General features: G+C 36.2%; 1 protein-coding gene across 2 annotated transcripts in view; it reads left to right on the top strand.

Annotated features, from left to right (window-relative positions):
• The window catches only part of LOC110036671 (endonuclease III homolog 1, chloroplastic-like), a 49,398-nt gene that overhangs the window by 5,461 nt on the left and 26,162 nt on the right, over window positions 1–17,775 (top strand). Inside the window, exons 4-7 of one of the 2 annotated variants that reach the window (XM_020741170.1) lie at window positions 1,738–1,794; window positions 1,941–2,047; window positions 16,122–16,188; window positions 16,340–16,431. In XM_020741170.1, coding sequence (XP_020596829.1) covers window positions 1,738–1,794; window positions 1,941–2,047; window positions 16,122–16,188; window positions 16,340–16,431 — 323 coding nt within the window. Of the gene's footprint in view, window positions 1–1,737; window positions 1,795–1,928; window positions 2,048–16,121; window positions 16,189–16,339; window positions 16,432–17,775 lie in introns of both variants that reach the window. The other variant, XM_020741169.1, reaches the window with a different exon arrangement.

The following is a 17,775-nucleotide window of genomic DNA, read 5'->3' as shown; positions in this document are numbered from 1 at the left end:
TATACAGTGTATAATCTAGGAAGGGAAAAATACAAAAGTAAACCATGTGAACTGCCGCATCAGTATGATTAAGGAAACTTGGAACATGCAACTTGTGCTCTCAACGAGTGTAAATATTAAATTTCAGTCAAATATCCTTTATTCATTAACTTTATTATTATAGTTTATCAATATATGGTAAATTTTTAAACTATTTTCTCATCCAAATTGTGATGCATAAATACTAACCACATATATGCTCTAACTTCACCATATTTATAAATTGTTTAAAATATGAAAATTGGAAATTCAGGTGTTTTATCCTGAGTGAAGCACAATGTGATCCTTAAGATGGCTTGAGGCTTAAGCCTTGAACCATAAAGATAAATGAACTCATATCGTGGAAAATAATTTATCATGTGCCATAATTAACATGTTTATTTTCTTTGCCATCATATATCACGTAATCTAATAACAAAAAATAGGAAAAGTAATTGTCAATCTTAATTATTTATTTAAAGTGGAAGTGTGAAATTTATTAGAGCATCAATTCAAACCACATTCAAATTTGTTTCGAATTATGATTGACCAAGGTTCAAAAATATTTCTTACATATCCAAACCTTACTTGAAACATGATTGAACATGGTTCAAACCATACTCAAAAGTAGTGTTCAAATCTTATTTAAGCTATATATGAATCATATTCAAACAAGCAAGTTTAAAAAATATTTGAACAAGATACAAATTATATTTTATCAGGTTTCAAATAAAATTCAAACACATAGTCTAACAATAATGAAGTTATATGAGTCGAACACTTGTTACAATTCATTTTAAAGAACTGTTCGATGCTCATGCCTTATATTAAAAAGCCTAAGCCTCATCGGGGACAATGAAGTTAGGCCTCAAGGAACTTTCATGCATTCCCCAATGAGGCTTAAACCACAAAGAATTTTCATGTATTTGGGGCCTATTGTTCAAAGTGATGGTGATATAGATGGGGATGTTATTAGTAGAATTCAAGCTGGTTTGTTGAAGTGGAGGAATGCTTTGGGCCTATTGCGTGATAGAAACATACCACTTAGACTAAAAAGAAAATTTTATAAGATGGTGGTGAGACCTGCAATGCTCTATGACGCAGAATGTTGGCCTTTAAAAGAGAAGCATAAAACCGTGTTAAGTGTTGCCAAGATGAGAATGCTAAGGGATGAGTGGTTTTACACTTAGAGACAAAATGCGAAATGAATATATCCGTGGTAGGGTTGGTGTAGCTTCAATGGCGGACAAAATTAGAGAGTCTTCTTAGATGGTTTGGTTGCATTAAATGTCAACCATCTGATGATCTGGTTAGGAGAGTAGATGTTTTAGATTTGACTTATATTAATAAAGACAAATGTAGACCTGGAAAGACTCGGGCATAATTTATAAAAAATGATCGTAACTTATTAAATGAAAATATAGCACTCAATAGGACACAGTGGAGAAAAAGAATTCATGTAGCTACCCCACTTAGTGGGATAAGGCTTCTTGTTGTTGTTGTCATACTGATGCATGCCTTTAGGCATATGCTTTGAATGGTTTTTTCAACCATACATTCATGTAACTCTTCTTCATGTTAGCTTTTCATTTTTATGCTTTCAATTTTAGTACCTTAAAGATGTTGAAAGACATCTTGATGGTTAGTATCAAATTAGTTACATTATTATATTTCACTTGCTGTATTGAGATTTATGTTTCATTGGATCTTGCCTTGTAGGTATTATCGCTTATATTGATACAAAGATGGTGAAATCCATTTCCATTGGGTCAAAAGGTACTTCAAGAGGTCATAACATGATCTGTTCTTCTTGTTTACATAGCTATGCATTTCTAAACGGCTATTAGTTCTACATGGATACTTTTTTTGCAAGCAAATACATTTTAGAGTGAATATTTCTTTTGACATAGTGGAAATGCCAGCGAATTGGGAAATAGTTCTTGATGGAATAAAGAAAATGAGGTTCTCGGGAAATGCTCCAGTAGATTCCAAGGGTTGTGAGAAGGCTGGTAGATTCCTTCCTCCCAAGGTATAGTTAACATTTGATTTCATCATCGAGAACATGATAGAGCCTATTCTTGGTTTCTCTTTTAGACACAAGCATGCAAATTTTTACAACTAAGATTAGCTTTAATTTGTAAATCATATGAATTTTTTTTGAGATAAATAAACTTAAATCTATACTCAAATGTTCTTCCTCTGTTAACACCTTTTTGTCTTTACGTTAGTATTAATTATAATATTCTTTTTCATGAAGCTTCTATGTGAGAATTTTGTTGCCATAATTCTATCTCTTAACTTCAAACTTTTGAATTCTATTTTTTTAAACTTGATACTTGTATGATAAAAACATAAATTAGGCACTATACTATTTGGTGACTAAATTTTCTTTGCTTTATATTTATCCTAAACTAAAGACATTGGTGGAGCTTAAGGAAAGTAATAAATCTATTAATTCTTAAAATATTTCATTTATTATTAAGTTTTGAGGCAATCTATATGAAAATTGATAAATCAAAATCAAAAGATGCTCCATATATAAAAGAAATTATCTTCAGGCAGGTTGTTTGTCGGATTATGGTGATTCACAAACTATCTGATGAAATAATTCTAATCAAGGATGATGTTTCTTCACAATCGGTCTTCACAGAATGGGCAATCGAAAATCATTAAGCCGATCGAAAGATGTTTGGTCAGTTGAATGAATCATGGCTAATCGAACGAATTCCAAGCAACCAAATTGGTCAGATACGAATGAAAAACAGTGTTTAAGGCAGTTACAGAAATATAGCAGTGCTAATAGCGGTTATGAGATCAGAATAAATGTTATGCAATTACAAATGTGTAAATATAATGACTAATTAATTATAGTAACTGCTCCTTTTAAATGGAGACAACTATGTAATTTGCCAAATGTTACCTATAAACTATAAATAAGAGGATTATTTTCAAGAAAGAGGTCTCCAAATAGAATTCTCATTAAAATATAGAGTGTTTAAATCTTTTTTCCTTATTGTTTTGTCTGACTAACACTCTTTTACTCGAGCGTCCTTCACAGGACGATTCGGGATCCAACATCCTAATAGGTGTGACGAGCATGTAATCATACTTTCTACAAGATGAGAGGCACGTCAGGATGAAGGGACACATGAAGGAGAAACCTCCAACATGGAGTCTCTTCGGGAATTCACACAACAACGAATCCAGGCATTCCATGATCGGATGACAGGACAAATTGCGGAGCTGGCCCTAGTGGTGCTCGAGGGAAGGGCACAACCTCTCCCGCAACCTGATCCACCAGCATCTGAGCCTCAAGCCCATCAGACTCCCCAAGCCGCCGAATGAGTGGAGTCCCAAAACCAGGATAGTGCCAGATCCGCGCAAAGGGAAGGACCGCTACCAGAAGCGATAAAAGTCTATCGCAGGATGGAGAATGCGTTTGCTCGCATATCGTGGAAGCCAAGCGACCGAAGAAGTTTAAGGTTCCCACCTTGGAACTATATAAAGGTTGAAGCGACCCTGTTAACCATATTGCGTCATTTGAGTCGGCAATCCACCTTCTCAATATCTTCGACGCATTAAAATATTGGCTGTTTTATACCACACCGAGAGATTCCACTCTTAGGTGGTTCAACGGGCTTCCCTTAGAAATTATTAATTCCTTGAGAAACTTCAAGTAGTTTTTTTTGCCTCAGTTTGATAGAGCCCAAAAACCACGCAAGAATTCAAATTCTTTGTGGTATATAAAACAGAGATCGAACGAGAACCTACGGGCATATGTTCCATGGTTTCAGAAAGAGATGCTTAAGGTTCAGAACCTGGAGCCGGCAGTTGCCAAGGCAGCCTTAGCACAAGAACTGAAGAGTCCACAGTTTCGATATTTTTGGGTAGAAGAGTATATGATCCAACCGATTTTCAAAGGTGAGAAATCAGATCGGCAGTCGGGCAAAAACATTCAAAAGATGATGGATGGAGACAAAAAGATTGTTCTCATCCGAAGCATGAGAGAGGTTGCTCCTCTTGAAGAGATAAAGAGGACGAACAATACAGATGCGGGCATAGCCGATCGAATGACCAGTTTATAGGAGACCCGGAGCATGTCTGGGTTTACACTACTTCGAGTTTCTATGGTGAAACTCGTAGAAACAATAGAAGACAAGGAGCATTTCCAAAATGTGACTCCCATTAAAGATGGAGCTTTCCTCCGGAACCCCAACAAATATTGTAAGTATCACCGAGACCACGGGCATGACATCGAGGAGTGCAATTACCTCCGTAGCCTGGTATAGTAGCTGACCCTAGCCGAAAAACTCAAGGAGTTTGTAGCCTCAAAGGCTCACACTCGACTGAAAGGTAAGGCTCCAACGGAAAGCGAGTTGGGGGGGGGGGGGGGGGGCAATGTCATTCACATTGCAGGAGTATTATCAGCTATACAGGGAGGCGATTCATATGCTAGGGTCGATCGAACAAGAAGCTGATCGGGGAATTATTATGCCGTGATGCCCGTTCATATGCTAAGTAGGCAATTTTATTATTGATACTGGGTGCTCGAGGAACATTTTATTCCAAGCAACGTTTGAAAATATGAATTTGACAACCTATCAGTTAATTGCACCGACTGGCGAACGAAAGGAGGCATTTTGTGTAATAGCGCTCTCTGTTATTGGGGAGAAGATGACAATCGATTTACCAATATGGAGGATTTTCTAGTGGTTGACGCACGAACAACCTACAATGCAATATTCGGTCGGCCTCTCTTACCACGTAGTTGTGAAATTTCCATGTGACTAGGTGATAGTTACTATAAGTGGAGATTTGGAGCATGAAGCATTGAACATACAACACCAACGAGAAGGAGGCCTTGAAACTGACTAAGCTATTGTCAAAATCCCAGTGGGTCTAGAGGATCCTAATAAATGTTTTCTAATCAATGAAACTTTTGCTGCAGGTCACAAATGTAGGTTGATCTAGATTCTCTAGGAATACTATGATGTTTTCGAATGGACGGCGATCGAAATGTCTGGTATTCCCATTGACGTTGCTTGTGATAAACTCAACGTCAGCTAAGTTGCCCGATCAGTAAAGCAGAAGCTTTCATTGACAGTGACAACTCTAGCCGAACCAATTTGCGAGGAAGTCAAGAAACTTTTGGAAGTCAGATACATCGAGAATCATAACTCAAAATGGTTCGTGGAGCTCAGTGAGTATGACCTTACATCCCTCGGACGACAATCATAACTCAAGCTGTGGCGGATTTCCTGTTGGATTTCGCGGAATCGAGCAGATCGAGTGAAGAGCATGGGGTTGAAATGCAAGTTTCGATCCTTCATGGGATGGTGCTTTGGGCCAAACTACAACAGGAATTAGGCTGGCTTTAAGAGGTACGACTAGAGAGCATATTTATAATTCAGTCGTTCTTATTTCCACTGTCACGAATAATCAAGCGGAATACGAAGCAATGATAGTTGGGCTTCAGTTAGCTCAAGAAGTGGGCACACTGCAGCTAATAGTGAAGTCTGGTTCTCAACTAATTGTTAACCAAGTTAATGAGGAATTTGAAGCTCGAAATGAGATGATCAGATACTTGAATAAAGTAAAAATGGAAATTGGTAAGTTCATAAGCTTCCGTATCGAACATGTTCGTTGAGAGGAGAATCAAGTGGCAATTCTCTTTTCAAAAAATACGTACGTTGGGAATGGAGAGCCCCAAAAGCTTCTTCAGCCGTTCATCAAAGAGCCGGAAGTAATGGAGATGGAAGCGGATGATACAAAAGGATTGGTAGATTTTTACCTCCACTACTTCAAACAGGAAAAAATCTTGAAGCAGTGACTGATCCACGAAGGTTCAAATTGAAATTCGCCCAATATCTTCTCATTGGGGACACATTATTCCGATGATCAATCACATCATTGCTTTTAAGCTGTTAAAGAGAGTGAAGTAGAAGACATCCTACTAGAAGTACATTTAGGCGAATGCGGAGCCATTCAAGGGGAGAAATTTTGGTTTATCGAGTACAAAGATAAGGTTACCTTTGGCCAGCCCTCTTGAAGAATGCATAACAGTTTTCTCAAAGGTGTGAACAATGTCAGAAATATGCTCCACTACAATACCAATCGGCTCATAAATTACAATCTATTATTAATCCCTGGCTTTTCGCTGTGTGGGGACTGGATATTCTCCAAGGGGACATAAGAAATTTCATTTAGTCGCTGTAAATTACTTTTCTAAATGAATAGAAGCTAAAGTTCTTGCTCGAATCACTACAAGTGTGCTTGAAAATTTTATCTGGACAAATACTTTGTGGGTATGACTTACCCCTAATACTCATTACACATAATAAAACTCAGTTTGCTGATCAAGGGATGAGAGATTTCTGCCAGAGTCAAGGAATTAATGTGAATTTCTTGTCCCCACATCACTCCCGAACCAATGGTCAAGCTGAAGCTGCGAATAAAATCATCATGAACTTGGTAAGGAAGAATGTTGAAGGTGCAAAAGGTAAATGGGCGGATATGCTTCCTTCAGTCTTTTGGGCCGTCTGAACTTCTTCAATAAAAATCAATCGGACAAATGCCATACATGTTTTCCCATGGACAAATGCCATACATGTTTTCCCATGGAATGGAAACCATGTTATCGGTTGAATATAATCATCATAGTTAAAGAGTTATCATTGCAACGTCTTTTGACTAGGAGGAGCTCATTGATTGGCAAGGTGCAAATCAGGAAGGAGCTTCACTCGCTCTTAATTTGTTAGACGAAATTCAAACAAATGCTGCTCTGCAACAAAAGGAAATGAAGAAGGCAAACCACTATTACAACAAACATGTACATGAAAATACTTTTTTTAGGGTGATCTAGATCTGAAGAGGCCGATCCAGCCTCAAGAGGTCAGTCGGTCGGCGAGCTTGATCGGACATGGACTGACATGTTTACCATCGTCCAAAAAGTTGCTCCTGGTGCTTACAAGTTAAAGACATACACGGGGAAAATCCTCTCACGAACATTAAGTGGGGACAACCTCAAAATTTTTTTTCCATGAACAAAACGATTATTTTTCTATCTGTGATCAAATTTGAGAAGTAATATTATTGTTTGACTTAATTTTTTCAGAAAGCTGTTTGTAATTTGCTGAATAAAATAAAAAAATACTTAGAAACTTGAGTTATCTACAAAACAACCCAAAAGCATTACGATACTTGGTCACAACAAAGATGATCGAAAAACATTCTAATGCTTGGTCGCAGCAAAGACGACCGAAAAATGTTCCGACGCTTGGTTATACAAAGACGATCGGAAAGCGTTCTGATGTCTGGTCGCAACAAGACGACCGAAAAACGTTCCAACGCTTGGTTGCAGAAAGACGATCAGAAATCATTCTGACACTTGATCTCAACAAAACGATCGAAAAACATTATGATGCTTGGTCGCAATGAGCACGACAAAAAAAAATCGTTATCACTCGTAGTCACAAATGAAACAACTGAAAAACACCTTAACGAAGGGTTACCGAGATACAAAGTACGACATACCAAAAAAGCAAATAAAAAACATGAAAAAATTCAAAGGATTTGAAATTGCATTTGACGAAGATTTTTTATTTCGAAGAAAAACAAACAAATTATTTAAATGAAGCAATTATGATTATAAAAAGCTCACCACAGTCAAGCACATAATCACGAATAATACAATAACAATAGCAACACAGCCTTAATCCCACTACATGGGGTCGACTACATGAATCCTTTTTCTCCATTGCGTCTTATTTAGTCAAGAATAATAGTCAGTAAAAAATATTATGTTTCATTCATGTAGATGTCTGTTACAAATTTCAAGTATACACACCTTTTTTTTAAAAAATAAAGAAGAGAAAAATAAGTGATTGAATCTACGAGTCTTCAAGATGAGTGTTGGACGATTTATCATTCACCACATTGTCGCCTTCAGATTCCTCGTAATGTTCGGAAGCAGAGGGAGCGTTGTAAAGCTTCTTGAAGTCTTCAAGGTTGGCATATTTTGGTTCGACCATCCCCACTCGAGCAAATTCATTAGTCGCAATTTTGCGACCGATCTCCAGGTATTCCACTTGAGTAGCGAGGATCTCTTTGACTGTTGTCATGGTAGATATTTGTTTGATCAACTCAACATTTTCTTCTTGAACCGCTGAAATCCATTTGGATACTATATCTAGCTCCAAATGAACGGTTTTCAGATCGGCTTCCGCTTCGGTCGCCTCATGGTTGCTAGCTCCGCTCTTTCCTGATACCTTCTTGGCTCGAATTTGACAAGCCTCTCTCTCATTGATAAGTAAATTGAGGTCAAATGATGATTAGAAGCATAACACAGGAGCTGATAATGATCGAGCAACAAACATAATTTGACTGGCCAATGTTTGTCAGGATGCTTTTCCAAGCTAGCAGACTAAAGAATGTCTGCGATTGTGGAAGCATAACCCGCGGATGCTGAGTTCAGGGGGAACCAAACTCTCTCAATATTGACCAGGCAAGCCTCAAATCAGAGTTCATGTAAACCTTTGGGCGGTGCTTTTGAAGTTGAATGCTGCCCCCTTCTTACTTCTTAGAGGACTTCGAAGAGAAGGATCGGAGGAGATGGTCTTGCCCTTTTGCCTGTGCTCGACCAACTAAGCGGAAACAGAGCTGTCTCCCGTGCTTTCCAATGAATCTCCACAATCAGGTTCATCTCCAAGTTTTACCTGTGGAGACCGACAGCTTGCCTCATCCCTTTTCGATGGGGAATAAAATCAGTCTAGGCTGGTCGAAAAGATGCCTAAGGAGTGGGGGAAGAGTATTTTGGTCCCCATTTTTAAGAATAAAATGGAAGCACAAGAGTGTGTAAATTATATAGGAATTAAGTTGATGTGTCATACTTTAAAATTATGGAGAGGGTAATTGAACATAGGTTAAGACATATTACAAAGATTTCTTGTAATCAATTTGGATTTATGTTGGGCAGGTATACTATGGAAGCTATACATTTATTGAGAGGTTTGATGGTGAAGTTCAGAGATAATAAGGAGGATATACATATGATTTTTTTTTATTTAGAAAAATCTTACGATAAGGATCCAAAAAATATCCTTTAGATAGTTCTTGAGTAGAAAGGTGCTGATATGACTTATATTCAAGTAATTAAAGATATGTCTACTAGAGTTGTTACTTGTGTTCGAACAATAGGAGGATTAACCAAATATTTTTTTATTTCTGTTGGATTACATCAGGGATTGACTTTAAGCCCATATCTTTTTGCTTTATTTATGGATGGTCTTACTGGACATTTACAGGAGGATGTTCCTTGGTGTATGCTTTTTGCTGATTATATCTTTCTCGTGGATAGGACGAGAGAGAAAGCTCAGAAAAAACTTGAATTATGGAGGTCTATATTGGAGTCTAAAGACCTTTGTTTGAGTAGAACTAAAACTGAATACATGGAATGTAATGTTAGTAGTAGTAGCTCTAGTGCAGAATTGTAACTATGGGTGATCAAATTATTAAAAAGTGTGAACGCTTTTGATTTATCGAGCCTATTGTTTAATGTGATGGTGATATAGATGGGGATGTCATTAGTAGAATTCAAGTTGGTTGGTTGAAGTGGGGGAATGCTTCGGGCCTATTGTGTGTTGGGTTAACTCTTACTGCTTAGACTGAAAGGAAAATTTTATAAGATTATGGTGAGACCTGCAATGCCCTATGGCGCTAAATGTTGGCCTTTAAAAGAGAAGCATAAAACTGTTAAGTGTTGCCGAGATGAGAATAATTAGGTTGATGTGTGGCTTTACACTTTGCGATAAAATGCAAAATGAATATATCCGTGATAGGGTTAGTGTAGCTCCAGTGACGGACAAAATTAAAGAGACTAAAGAGACTTAAAGAGACTCGTCTTAGATGGTTTGGTCACATTAAGCATCGACCATCTGATGATCCGATTAGGAGAGTAGATGTTTTAGGTTTGACTTACGTTAAGAAAGGCTGAGATAGACCTAGGAAGACTTGGGCATATTGTATAAAAAATGATCTTAATTTATTAGAATTAAATGAAAATTTTAATTTAAATGAAAATTTGACACTAAATAGGATGCAATGGAGAAAAAGGATTCATGTAGCCGACCCCACTTAGTGGTATAAATGTTTTGTTGTTGTTGTTGTTGTTGTTAAGGCTGATCAAAATGTCTCTTGAGCTGAAAGACGCCTCGAAGAACATTCAGTATCTGTTAGAAAAAGGGAGGGAGTCACATCATCCCCCGAGTCACCTATGATGATCGGGGGTGGTTTTTGTTCAATCAGTATTAATTCGCTTGTGATTTTATTCTGAATAATAACATAAGTTTTTGAAACCGAGTAAACGAATTCTGCACCTGATTTTTACCCCTAGATGGGCCAACTTTTTCTGTTCCCTCTTCTGTTTCTCCGTCCCCCCTTTTCCTCTTCTTTAATGCCTTTTTCAAAAGCCGAGGGGCCTTATCAAGTTGCCTCTTCTCTTCGGCCTTATTAGAAGCTGCCCACATTTCTTCTGTCATCGAGCCATATTTTTTGGGATTCAAAATCCGATTGACTGTTAAGGGATCGGTATATTGAACCACTAACAATTGCCGACAAAGTATTACCTGCTCCATTGCCTTCACCCAGGGAGAAATTACTTTGCTTTTCTTGTATGGGCCACCGGTTGTTCTAGTTGAGATGCCCCATTCATCATAGCACCCCTAATAAAGCAGAGGTTCTAGTTTTCTCTCTTTTTCTCTAGGTCAATTAATTGGAACTTTCGGGTAGTCTCAAAAACCACATACCCATTTGGCTTGACCCAGAGAGAAACATGTGCGAAAATAATTTGCGTAACCAAGGGACGCCTTGTCTGCGTTGACAAGTCACACATATCATCACTGCAACAGTTGAGTTCGACTTTACTTGGGCTAGGATAACACCATAAAAGTTGAAGATCAAACAAAGCTCGGTACATAATAGTAGTGAAGCCCGCACCGGAATTGATCTTGGTAGAAAGTTAGATCGTCACCCAAGTAGTCAGTGGCCCGGACCTCCGCATCCACTTGCTCTAATACGAAACACAAGTCTTGTCCAGTAACCTAACCTCAAACTCAATGAGGATCGATCTCTCAGAAGATCTAACCAAACCAAAAATTTGAGGAGAGTATTTGGGAGCTATCGAGCTTCAAAAGAAAAATGACTCGGAGAAGGTCAGAGCAGAAAATGCGAAAGTTTCTTTCATCCGTTCAATCCTTTTTATTGGCCTCCTTTTGGTAGCCCAAGCACCGCATTGGGTTCCGTAAAAAATGTCATTTAGACACAAAATTCGGGAAAAATCATAATCCTAAATTATGAAAAATTTTATTCATAAAAATTGCAGTCGAGTTGTCCACCGTTTTAGGCAAGACCAAACCTCGGTTCATTAAACTCATGTGCAAAGCACGCCCCCCGAATTTGTATTTCTCTATATTTTCTTTTCGGCACGCACATGAGAAATTGAACTGACGGAGCGGTAAAGGGGTCCAACACCTTTCCTTCCTTCCGTCTCCTTTTTAGAAGTGGTGCGGAGTCAGACGATTCACCAATCACTTCCACACAAGGCAGTTTTGTGGTTGGTTGTTTAATTGGTTGTACCCATTCTACTGGCCTTTTTCCGCCGACCGTTTTCTTCTCTTCTCCTTTCCTCTTCTCAGTCAGTTGCATCTCTTCACCCACCTTTTTCTTAAGGACTGAGCGGGAATTGTCAGGTTTCCTTTTTCATTCCTTATCTACGAGGCGGGTTATAGAAGTAGGAAGTCCAAAGGCCTTCAATAAGGCCTCCTCGCTATCTTTTTGGCACCTGACATATTTGTTCTCTTGAGTGACCGACTTACCAGAAGAAAATGCGGGAAATGGGAAAAAAGAAAAACACACTTGGTGCTCTATTTATAGGAAAAAGGGGCACAAAAATTAATGGAGTATAACTTATGATGATGTTTATTACCCATTATATGAACAATAACGTTATTTAATTATCTTATTTTTATGACAGTTGTCACTTTCTAAGAAGTAAGAGAATCGAAAAACTAATTATGTACATATAAATGGCGTATACACGAATCTCGAGAAGTGATTGGAGACGTGAAGAAATGAATTATTCGACATGTGATCAGTCGGTCTCATAGGCTAACCGAATGAAGATAATGAACGACCTAACAAATACCGCACAGTTGTGTCAACACCTACTACTATCATGAAAATTAGTAGTCGCTTAGAATGAGGTTCTTCAGTATAGACACAGACCAAATTTTGGTTGCTTGTCGGATTACTCTAATTCACTCTATACCCGATGAAATAATCCCACTCAAGGACGATGTGCCTTCACATTCGGTCTCCACAGAATGGGCAATCGAAGATCATTAATTCGACCGAAGGTTGTTTGATCGACCAAATGAATCCTGACCGATAAAATGAATTCCAAGCAACCAAATTGGCTAGTTACGAATGAAAAACAGTGTTTAAGGCAAATGCAAAAATATAGCGGCGCTAACAGCGGTTATGAGATCAGAATAAATGTTATTCAGTTGCAAATATGTAAATCTAATGACTCATTATTTATAGTAACGTCCCCTTTTAAATTAGAACAACCATGTAGTTTATCAGATCCAACCTATGAACTATAAATAGGAGGATCATTCTCAAGAAAGAGAACTTTGAACGAAATTCTCTCTAAAAATGTAAAGAATGTTTAAATTTTCTTTCTTCTTTCATCTGACTAACGCTTTATTCCTTGGACGTGATCTACAGGATAATCTAGGATCAAGCAGAATGAAGCTAGCTCAATATTATTGATGAAAATCTACACTATTTTAACTAGTAAACAACTTAGTTCTGTAGCTTTATTTATTATTGGTTTATCGACCAAGCTTACTCAAGAAATTGATTAATGAATGATTGGGATAGAGTCATGCAACATTAGGTAATGTTTATAAAAAAACATGTTTATGCCGAAACATCTATTGGGGTATAATTTGATGAATAGCCAATAGATCAAAACAACTGGATGTCATCAAGACACCAATATGACATGGATTGACGTAGTTAACATCTTCATGAAAGGAAGAAAGGACTAATCTAGTATCAAGAAGCATACATGTGCACAGACAAGAAAAATGGTGCAAGGAAATATTTTTCCTTAAACCTAGACTCTACCAATCTAGCTGCAAAAGAACTCCTAAACTTCTATAGTTAAAAAAATGTGATGTATTGAAAAGTTTGAGAATCATATAGAGGGGAAAAAACCAATATTTTATCCACAGGAAATATCTATTTTTAGATGCTTCTAGAAGATAAAACTACATTAGTGTGCTCTCTTTTCTCTTATCCTTTTTTTTTTCTTATTTCTCAGTATTAGTTAGCTACAACTTTTAAGAACTGTTTGGCTCCTCTTTTCCGTCTTTTTCTAAGAACTTGAGCCATGTAGGATACAGTCAACTCAACATAAATAGGATAAAATGACCTAATTTGTACACATTCACTAAAAAATTTTTCAAAGAATGATTTTAGTTGAGTTTCATTGAGAAAGTTAAAAGGAAGAATCCACTGATTAAATAGGATAGGATGAGCGGAAACGTTGACTAAAAAATCCAAAAATTTTTATAAAATATAATTTTTATTGAAAATAAAGGACTCCACTATTAAACAAGCAAGTGCACATTTTTAGGTTGATTTGAGCACTCCCTTTCTCTTTTCGATCTATACATCGACCATAATTATATTTGGATTGATCCAAACCAAAATCTTTTTTATTTTGCTGGTCATATTTATTGTATTAGGTCTCCTATTGACACCCCTAGTGTTAGTTTGTTGTCTAGTTGCTGCAAAGGTGATGGGAGGAATGATTCACTTTTCTCGAAGGTAGCTGAGGAATGTTGATTTGCTGTTCAATTGTCGATGAAGGGCTGGCATAAGGAAAACATGAAGGGAGAGGAAAAAAATTTAATTTATGTCACGCAGCTTGAGGATTCCTCCCAATCAAAAATAAGGTGTAATAGGTACAGGTACAACCCAACTATTCGAATCTATTACAACACCCATTATGTAATTCTATCCATCAGAATAACAGTGAATGACTCAAACATGATCATACAAATTCAAACTAATTAGGATCCACTAAATTAATATAAGTCAAATTAAGCAGAAACATTTTAAAATACTTATTCATTCAACTATACTTTGATAGAGTGATAGACATCAGAGATCATTTGTAGAATGCCAAATTTTATATACATTCTGTAATATGCTTTATATCTAGCATCAAAACCATACATTATAAGGTAGTTAACTAATGTTCTATTCTCGCTAAGACTCAACCTTCTCTCTCACGGCATGAGCTAGCCGCATATGACTCAATGAAATGACATTAGAAGAATCATCAGAAATAACAGTCGTTCTAGTCACTATATTATCCTGAAGTTAATAAAGGTTGAGATAACAAATCCCTTTCAAAAACACTTTCTTTGATGTTGAGGGAGAAGCATACATAGAAAGGCCTCTAAAAGATAGGTTAGATTGTAAACTCATCACGATAAATAACTTTAATGCGTGATTTAACAAAAAATGAAATAGTATAATATTCTAGTAATGAATTTGACATAAGAATTAAATTCATAATCATATACTAGTATAGTGTATTACATATAACTATTGTAAAAATAATTTATTGACTAATAATACGGCATAATAATAAGTTGTTTTTGCTGTAGGAAAGTTTACTAAGATATTTAATATTCTATGATAATTTGTACTGTTAGTTAAATAAACATGTGTCAATATAAGAGACTAATCATATCATTATATATATTTTACTTATTTATTTATTTCTTAACATGAAATATCTTATTTTAACTTTATTATATACTTTGTTTATATGTCTAGGTTCGTTAGTAATTACATAGTAGTGGAATATATTAGATCTGCTCCATATGTTAAAGGGTTGAAAATTTAGCAAGGCTACATATTGATGACTTTTTTACTTTCATCAGGTTTTTTTTTGTCACTCTATTTCTTAGATCATTATGAACATATTAACTTGATAACTCTTTTTGCTTTCATAAAGACTCACTTGTTCAGGTTATGATTAACATATCATTGCCAACTTATTTTCTATAACATGATTTTTTTTAAGCTCATTATAGTCTACTTGAAAATAAAAAAAAATGATTCCGGATCGTGGATTTAAAAATTCGGGAGGAGAAGTCGAGCTATTAATCAATGCTCGATAGTGGGAAATTTTGTTTTTATTTTACGGTCGATGTGATTATTGGTGTAGTGATGGAATTCTATGCCAACTTTATGGAGGCTTCCGAGGACTTTGTTTTTGTTCGTGCGAAAATGGTGGAGTTTACTCCAAGAAAAATTGAAACACCAAGTTGTTACATAGTAGTGGAATATATTAGATCTGTCCATATGTTATAGGGTTGAAAATTTAGCAAGGCTACATATTGATGACTTTTTTACTTTTATCAGGTTTTTTTTGTCACTCTATTTTCTTATATCATTATGAACATATTAACTTGATAACTTTTTTTGCTTTCATAAAGACTCACTTGTTCAGGTTGTGATTAACATATCATTGCCAACTTATTTTCTATAACATGATTTTTTTTTTTAAGCTCATTGTATTTACATTATTAAATATTTCAATACATATATCATTCATCTTTAACATGCAAATCAATTCCATGCACCAATATATAAATAAGAAGTTTTAACCAACCCACCTATTAAAATAGATTTATATTAACTAATTCTGTGGGTGATGCATGTATTAATAAGATGAAAGCAACGGTCTAACCGAACTCATTCAGTCATACTATTGGGTTGGTTCCATTCCATTCTTTTCAATTTTAACTTTGAACATTTTGCTATGCTTCGTTTCTTTGATTTTGGTCTAATTTTGAGCCTAGAAAACCAAACAAACCAAAATTTATATTATCATCCATAATTAATAAAAAAGTGTTTTGGTAAAATCCCCTCATTCAGGGATACACTTGCCTCAGTTTCAGTATTATATTGCGATGATTAATTACTAGTTTCTTACAAATACTTTTCTCACTTAATACCAGGAAAGAAGATTTGCAGTTTTAGTGTCTTCTCTACTATCCAGCCAAACCAAGGATGAAGTTAACCATGGCAAGTTCCTGTAACTCCTACAAATTAGGGTTGGCTCACCATTTTCCTAGATATTTTCATGCATATTCCTATATTTCCTAACATTCTTTTTATATCCAGTGACAGAGTATGATTTTTTTATTGTAATTGACCAACTTCATTAGGAGTCCAGGTGCCATGCAACGTCTTTCTGAGAATGGTCTACTGGATGCTGCTGCAATTATTGAAACGGATGAAGCGACCATTGCAAAACTGATTTATCCAGTATGTATTATTTATGATTTTAGAAGATCATATTATGATGCATTGTTCTTAATCAACATAGTTTAAACAAATGGACATTTGGGCTTGGATGCTTGTGAATTAGTGCAAGCATCTGCGTATATCTGACTGAAAATTTGAATTGAATTAAGAGTGAAAACTCATATACTTCACCCAAAAATAGTTGGAATAATCTATTGATAATAATAATGATCGTGTTGAGCTTGAAATGAAATTGCTTCTATCTGATTGGAATGTGGCTACTCTGTTGCACATTCTCTTCATAAATCATGATTTCTTTGGATGGGATAATTGCTTTGCTTCACTTTACTGATGTTGTATGCATATATAGGCCGGCTTTTTCATATTTTGCTGGCTGCTTTGGATTTTGTTACAGCTCTTTTTGCCAATTTTGTTCAATTTATTTATTTATTTTTTTAATTTATTCTAACATGTTTGATGTTGAACTTAGTGGTTGGGTGTGTCTGGGATTATTCTTGCTGCTGTTCTCTAGTGGTCTTTTGAAGTTTGCAATTAGGTGCTTGCATTTGGTTATTGCGTGCACGATGTTCCTGCAGAATTGAAATCTAACTGGGCTTTCTGATTCTTTTCTTTGGTGATGGATTGGATTTGTTTGATATCTTGTTCCTACAACTAATAAAATTCTGATTCTTTCTGATTCTTTTCTTTGTTGATATAAATTCTGATTCTTTCTGACTCTTTTCTTTGGTGATGGATTGGATTTGTTCGATATCTTTATTCTTTTATAAGTTTTTTCGATGGTGGGGTTAATTTAATAACATTGCCATTGCCGGTCCCAAATCCGGATGCGAAAAGTAGGTGGAAGGTTGCGTTAGGTAGCCGACAGCCAGCGTAAAACTTGTCGAAAAAAATCATGACGTGAATCTTTTTGATTTTCCTCAAGTAGGTTTAGATACAGTGTCTAAAGATAAATTTTGGAATGACTTAGAAGACTTAATACAAATGATATCTCTTGAAGGGGGCAGAGGATCCGCTCCGACCTTTCTGATTATTGATGATGACCCAACCCCTCAGAAGGGTAATGCTGTTTGCACGCCCTCCGTCGTCGCTGAAACTCCGTTATCATTCGGCTCCGATGCGTCCATCGTCAAGTGCTCTCTCTCTCGGGCAAGTTCTCGGGAGAAGTTCGCTGGTAGATGCTCTAACCCTAGGGTTGCTGTTCTTAGCATAGAAGTAGTGGGATTAAGGTTTTGTTGTTGTTGTTGTTTGTTGTATGATTTTGTTATTACTAATACTTTATTCAAGAAAAGAGATGAGCATCTTATTACTTATAAGAGTGAATCTAATAAAACACAATAAAACACA

The sequence above is a fragment of the Phalaenopsis equestris genome, unplaced genomic scaffold (genome assembly GCF_001263595.1).
Source record: "Phalaenopsis equestris unplaced genomic scaffold, ASM126359v1 Scaffold209544, whole genome shotgun sequence".
NCBI classification, from domain to species: Eukaryota; Viridiplantae; Streptophyta; class Magnoliopsida; order Asparagales; family Orchidaceae; genus Phalaenopsis; species Phalaenopsis equestris.
The sequence above is the reverse complement of the archived record's forward strand: the minus strand, read 5'-3'. Positions and strand labels throughout refer to the sequence as shown.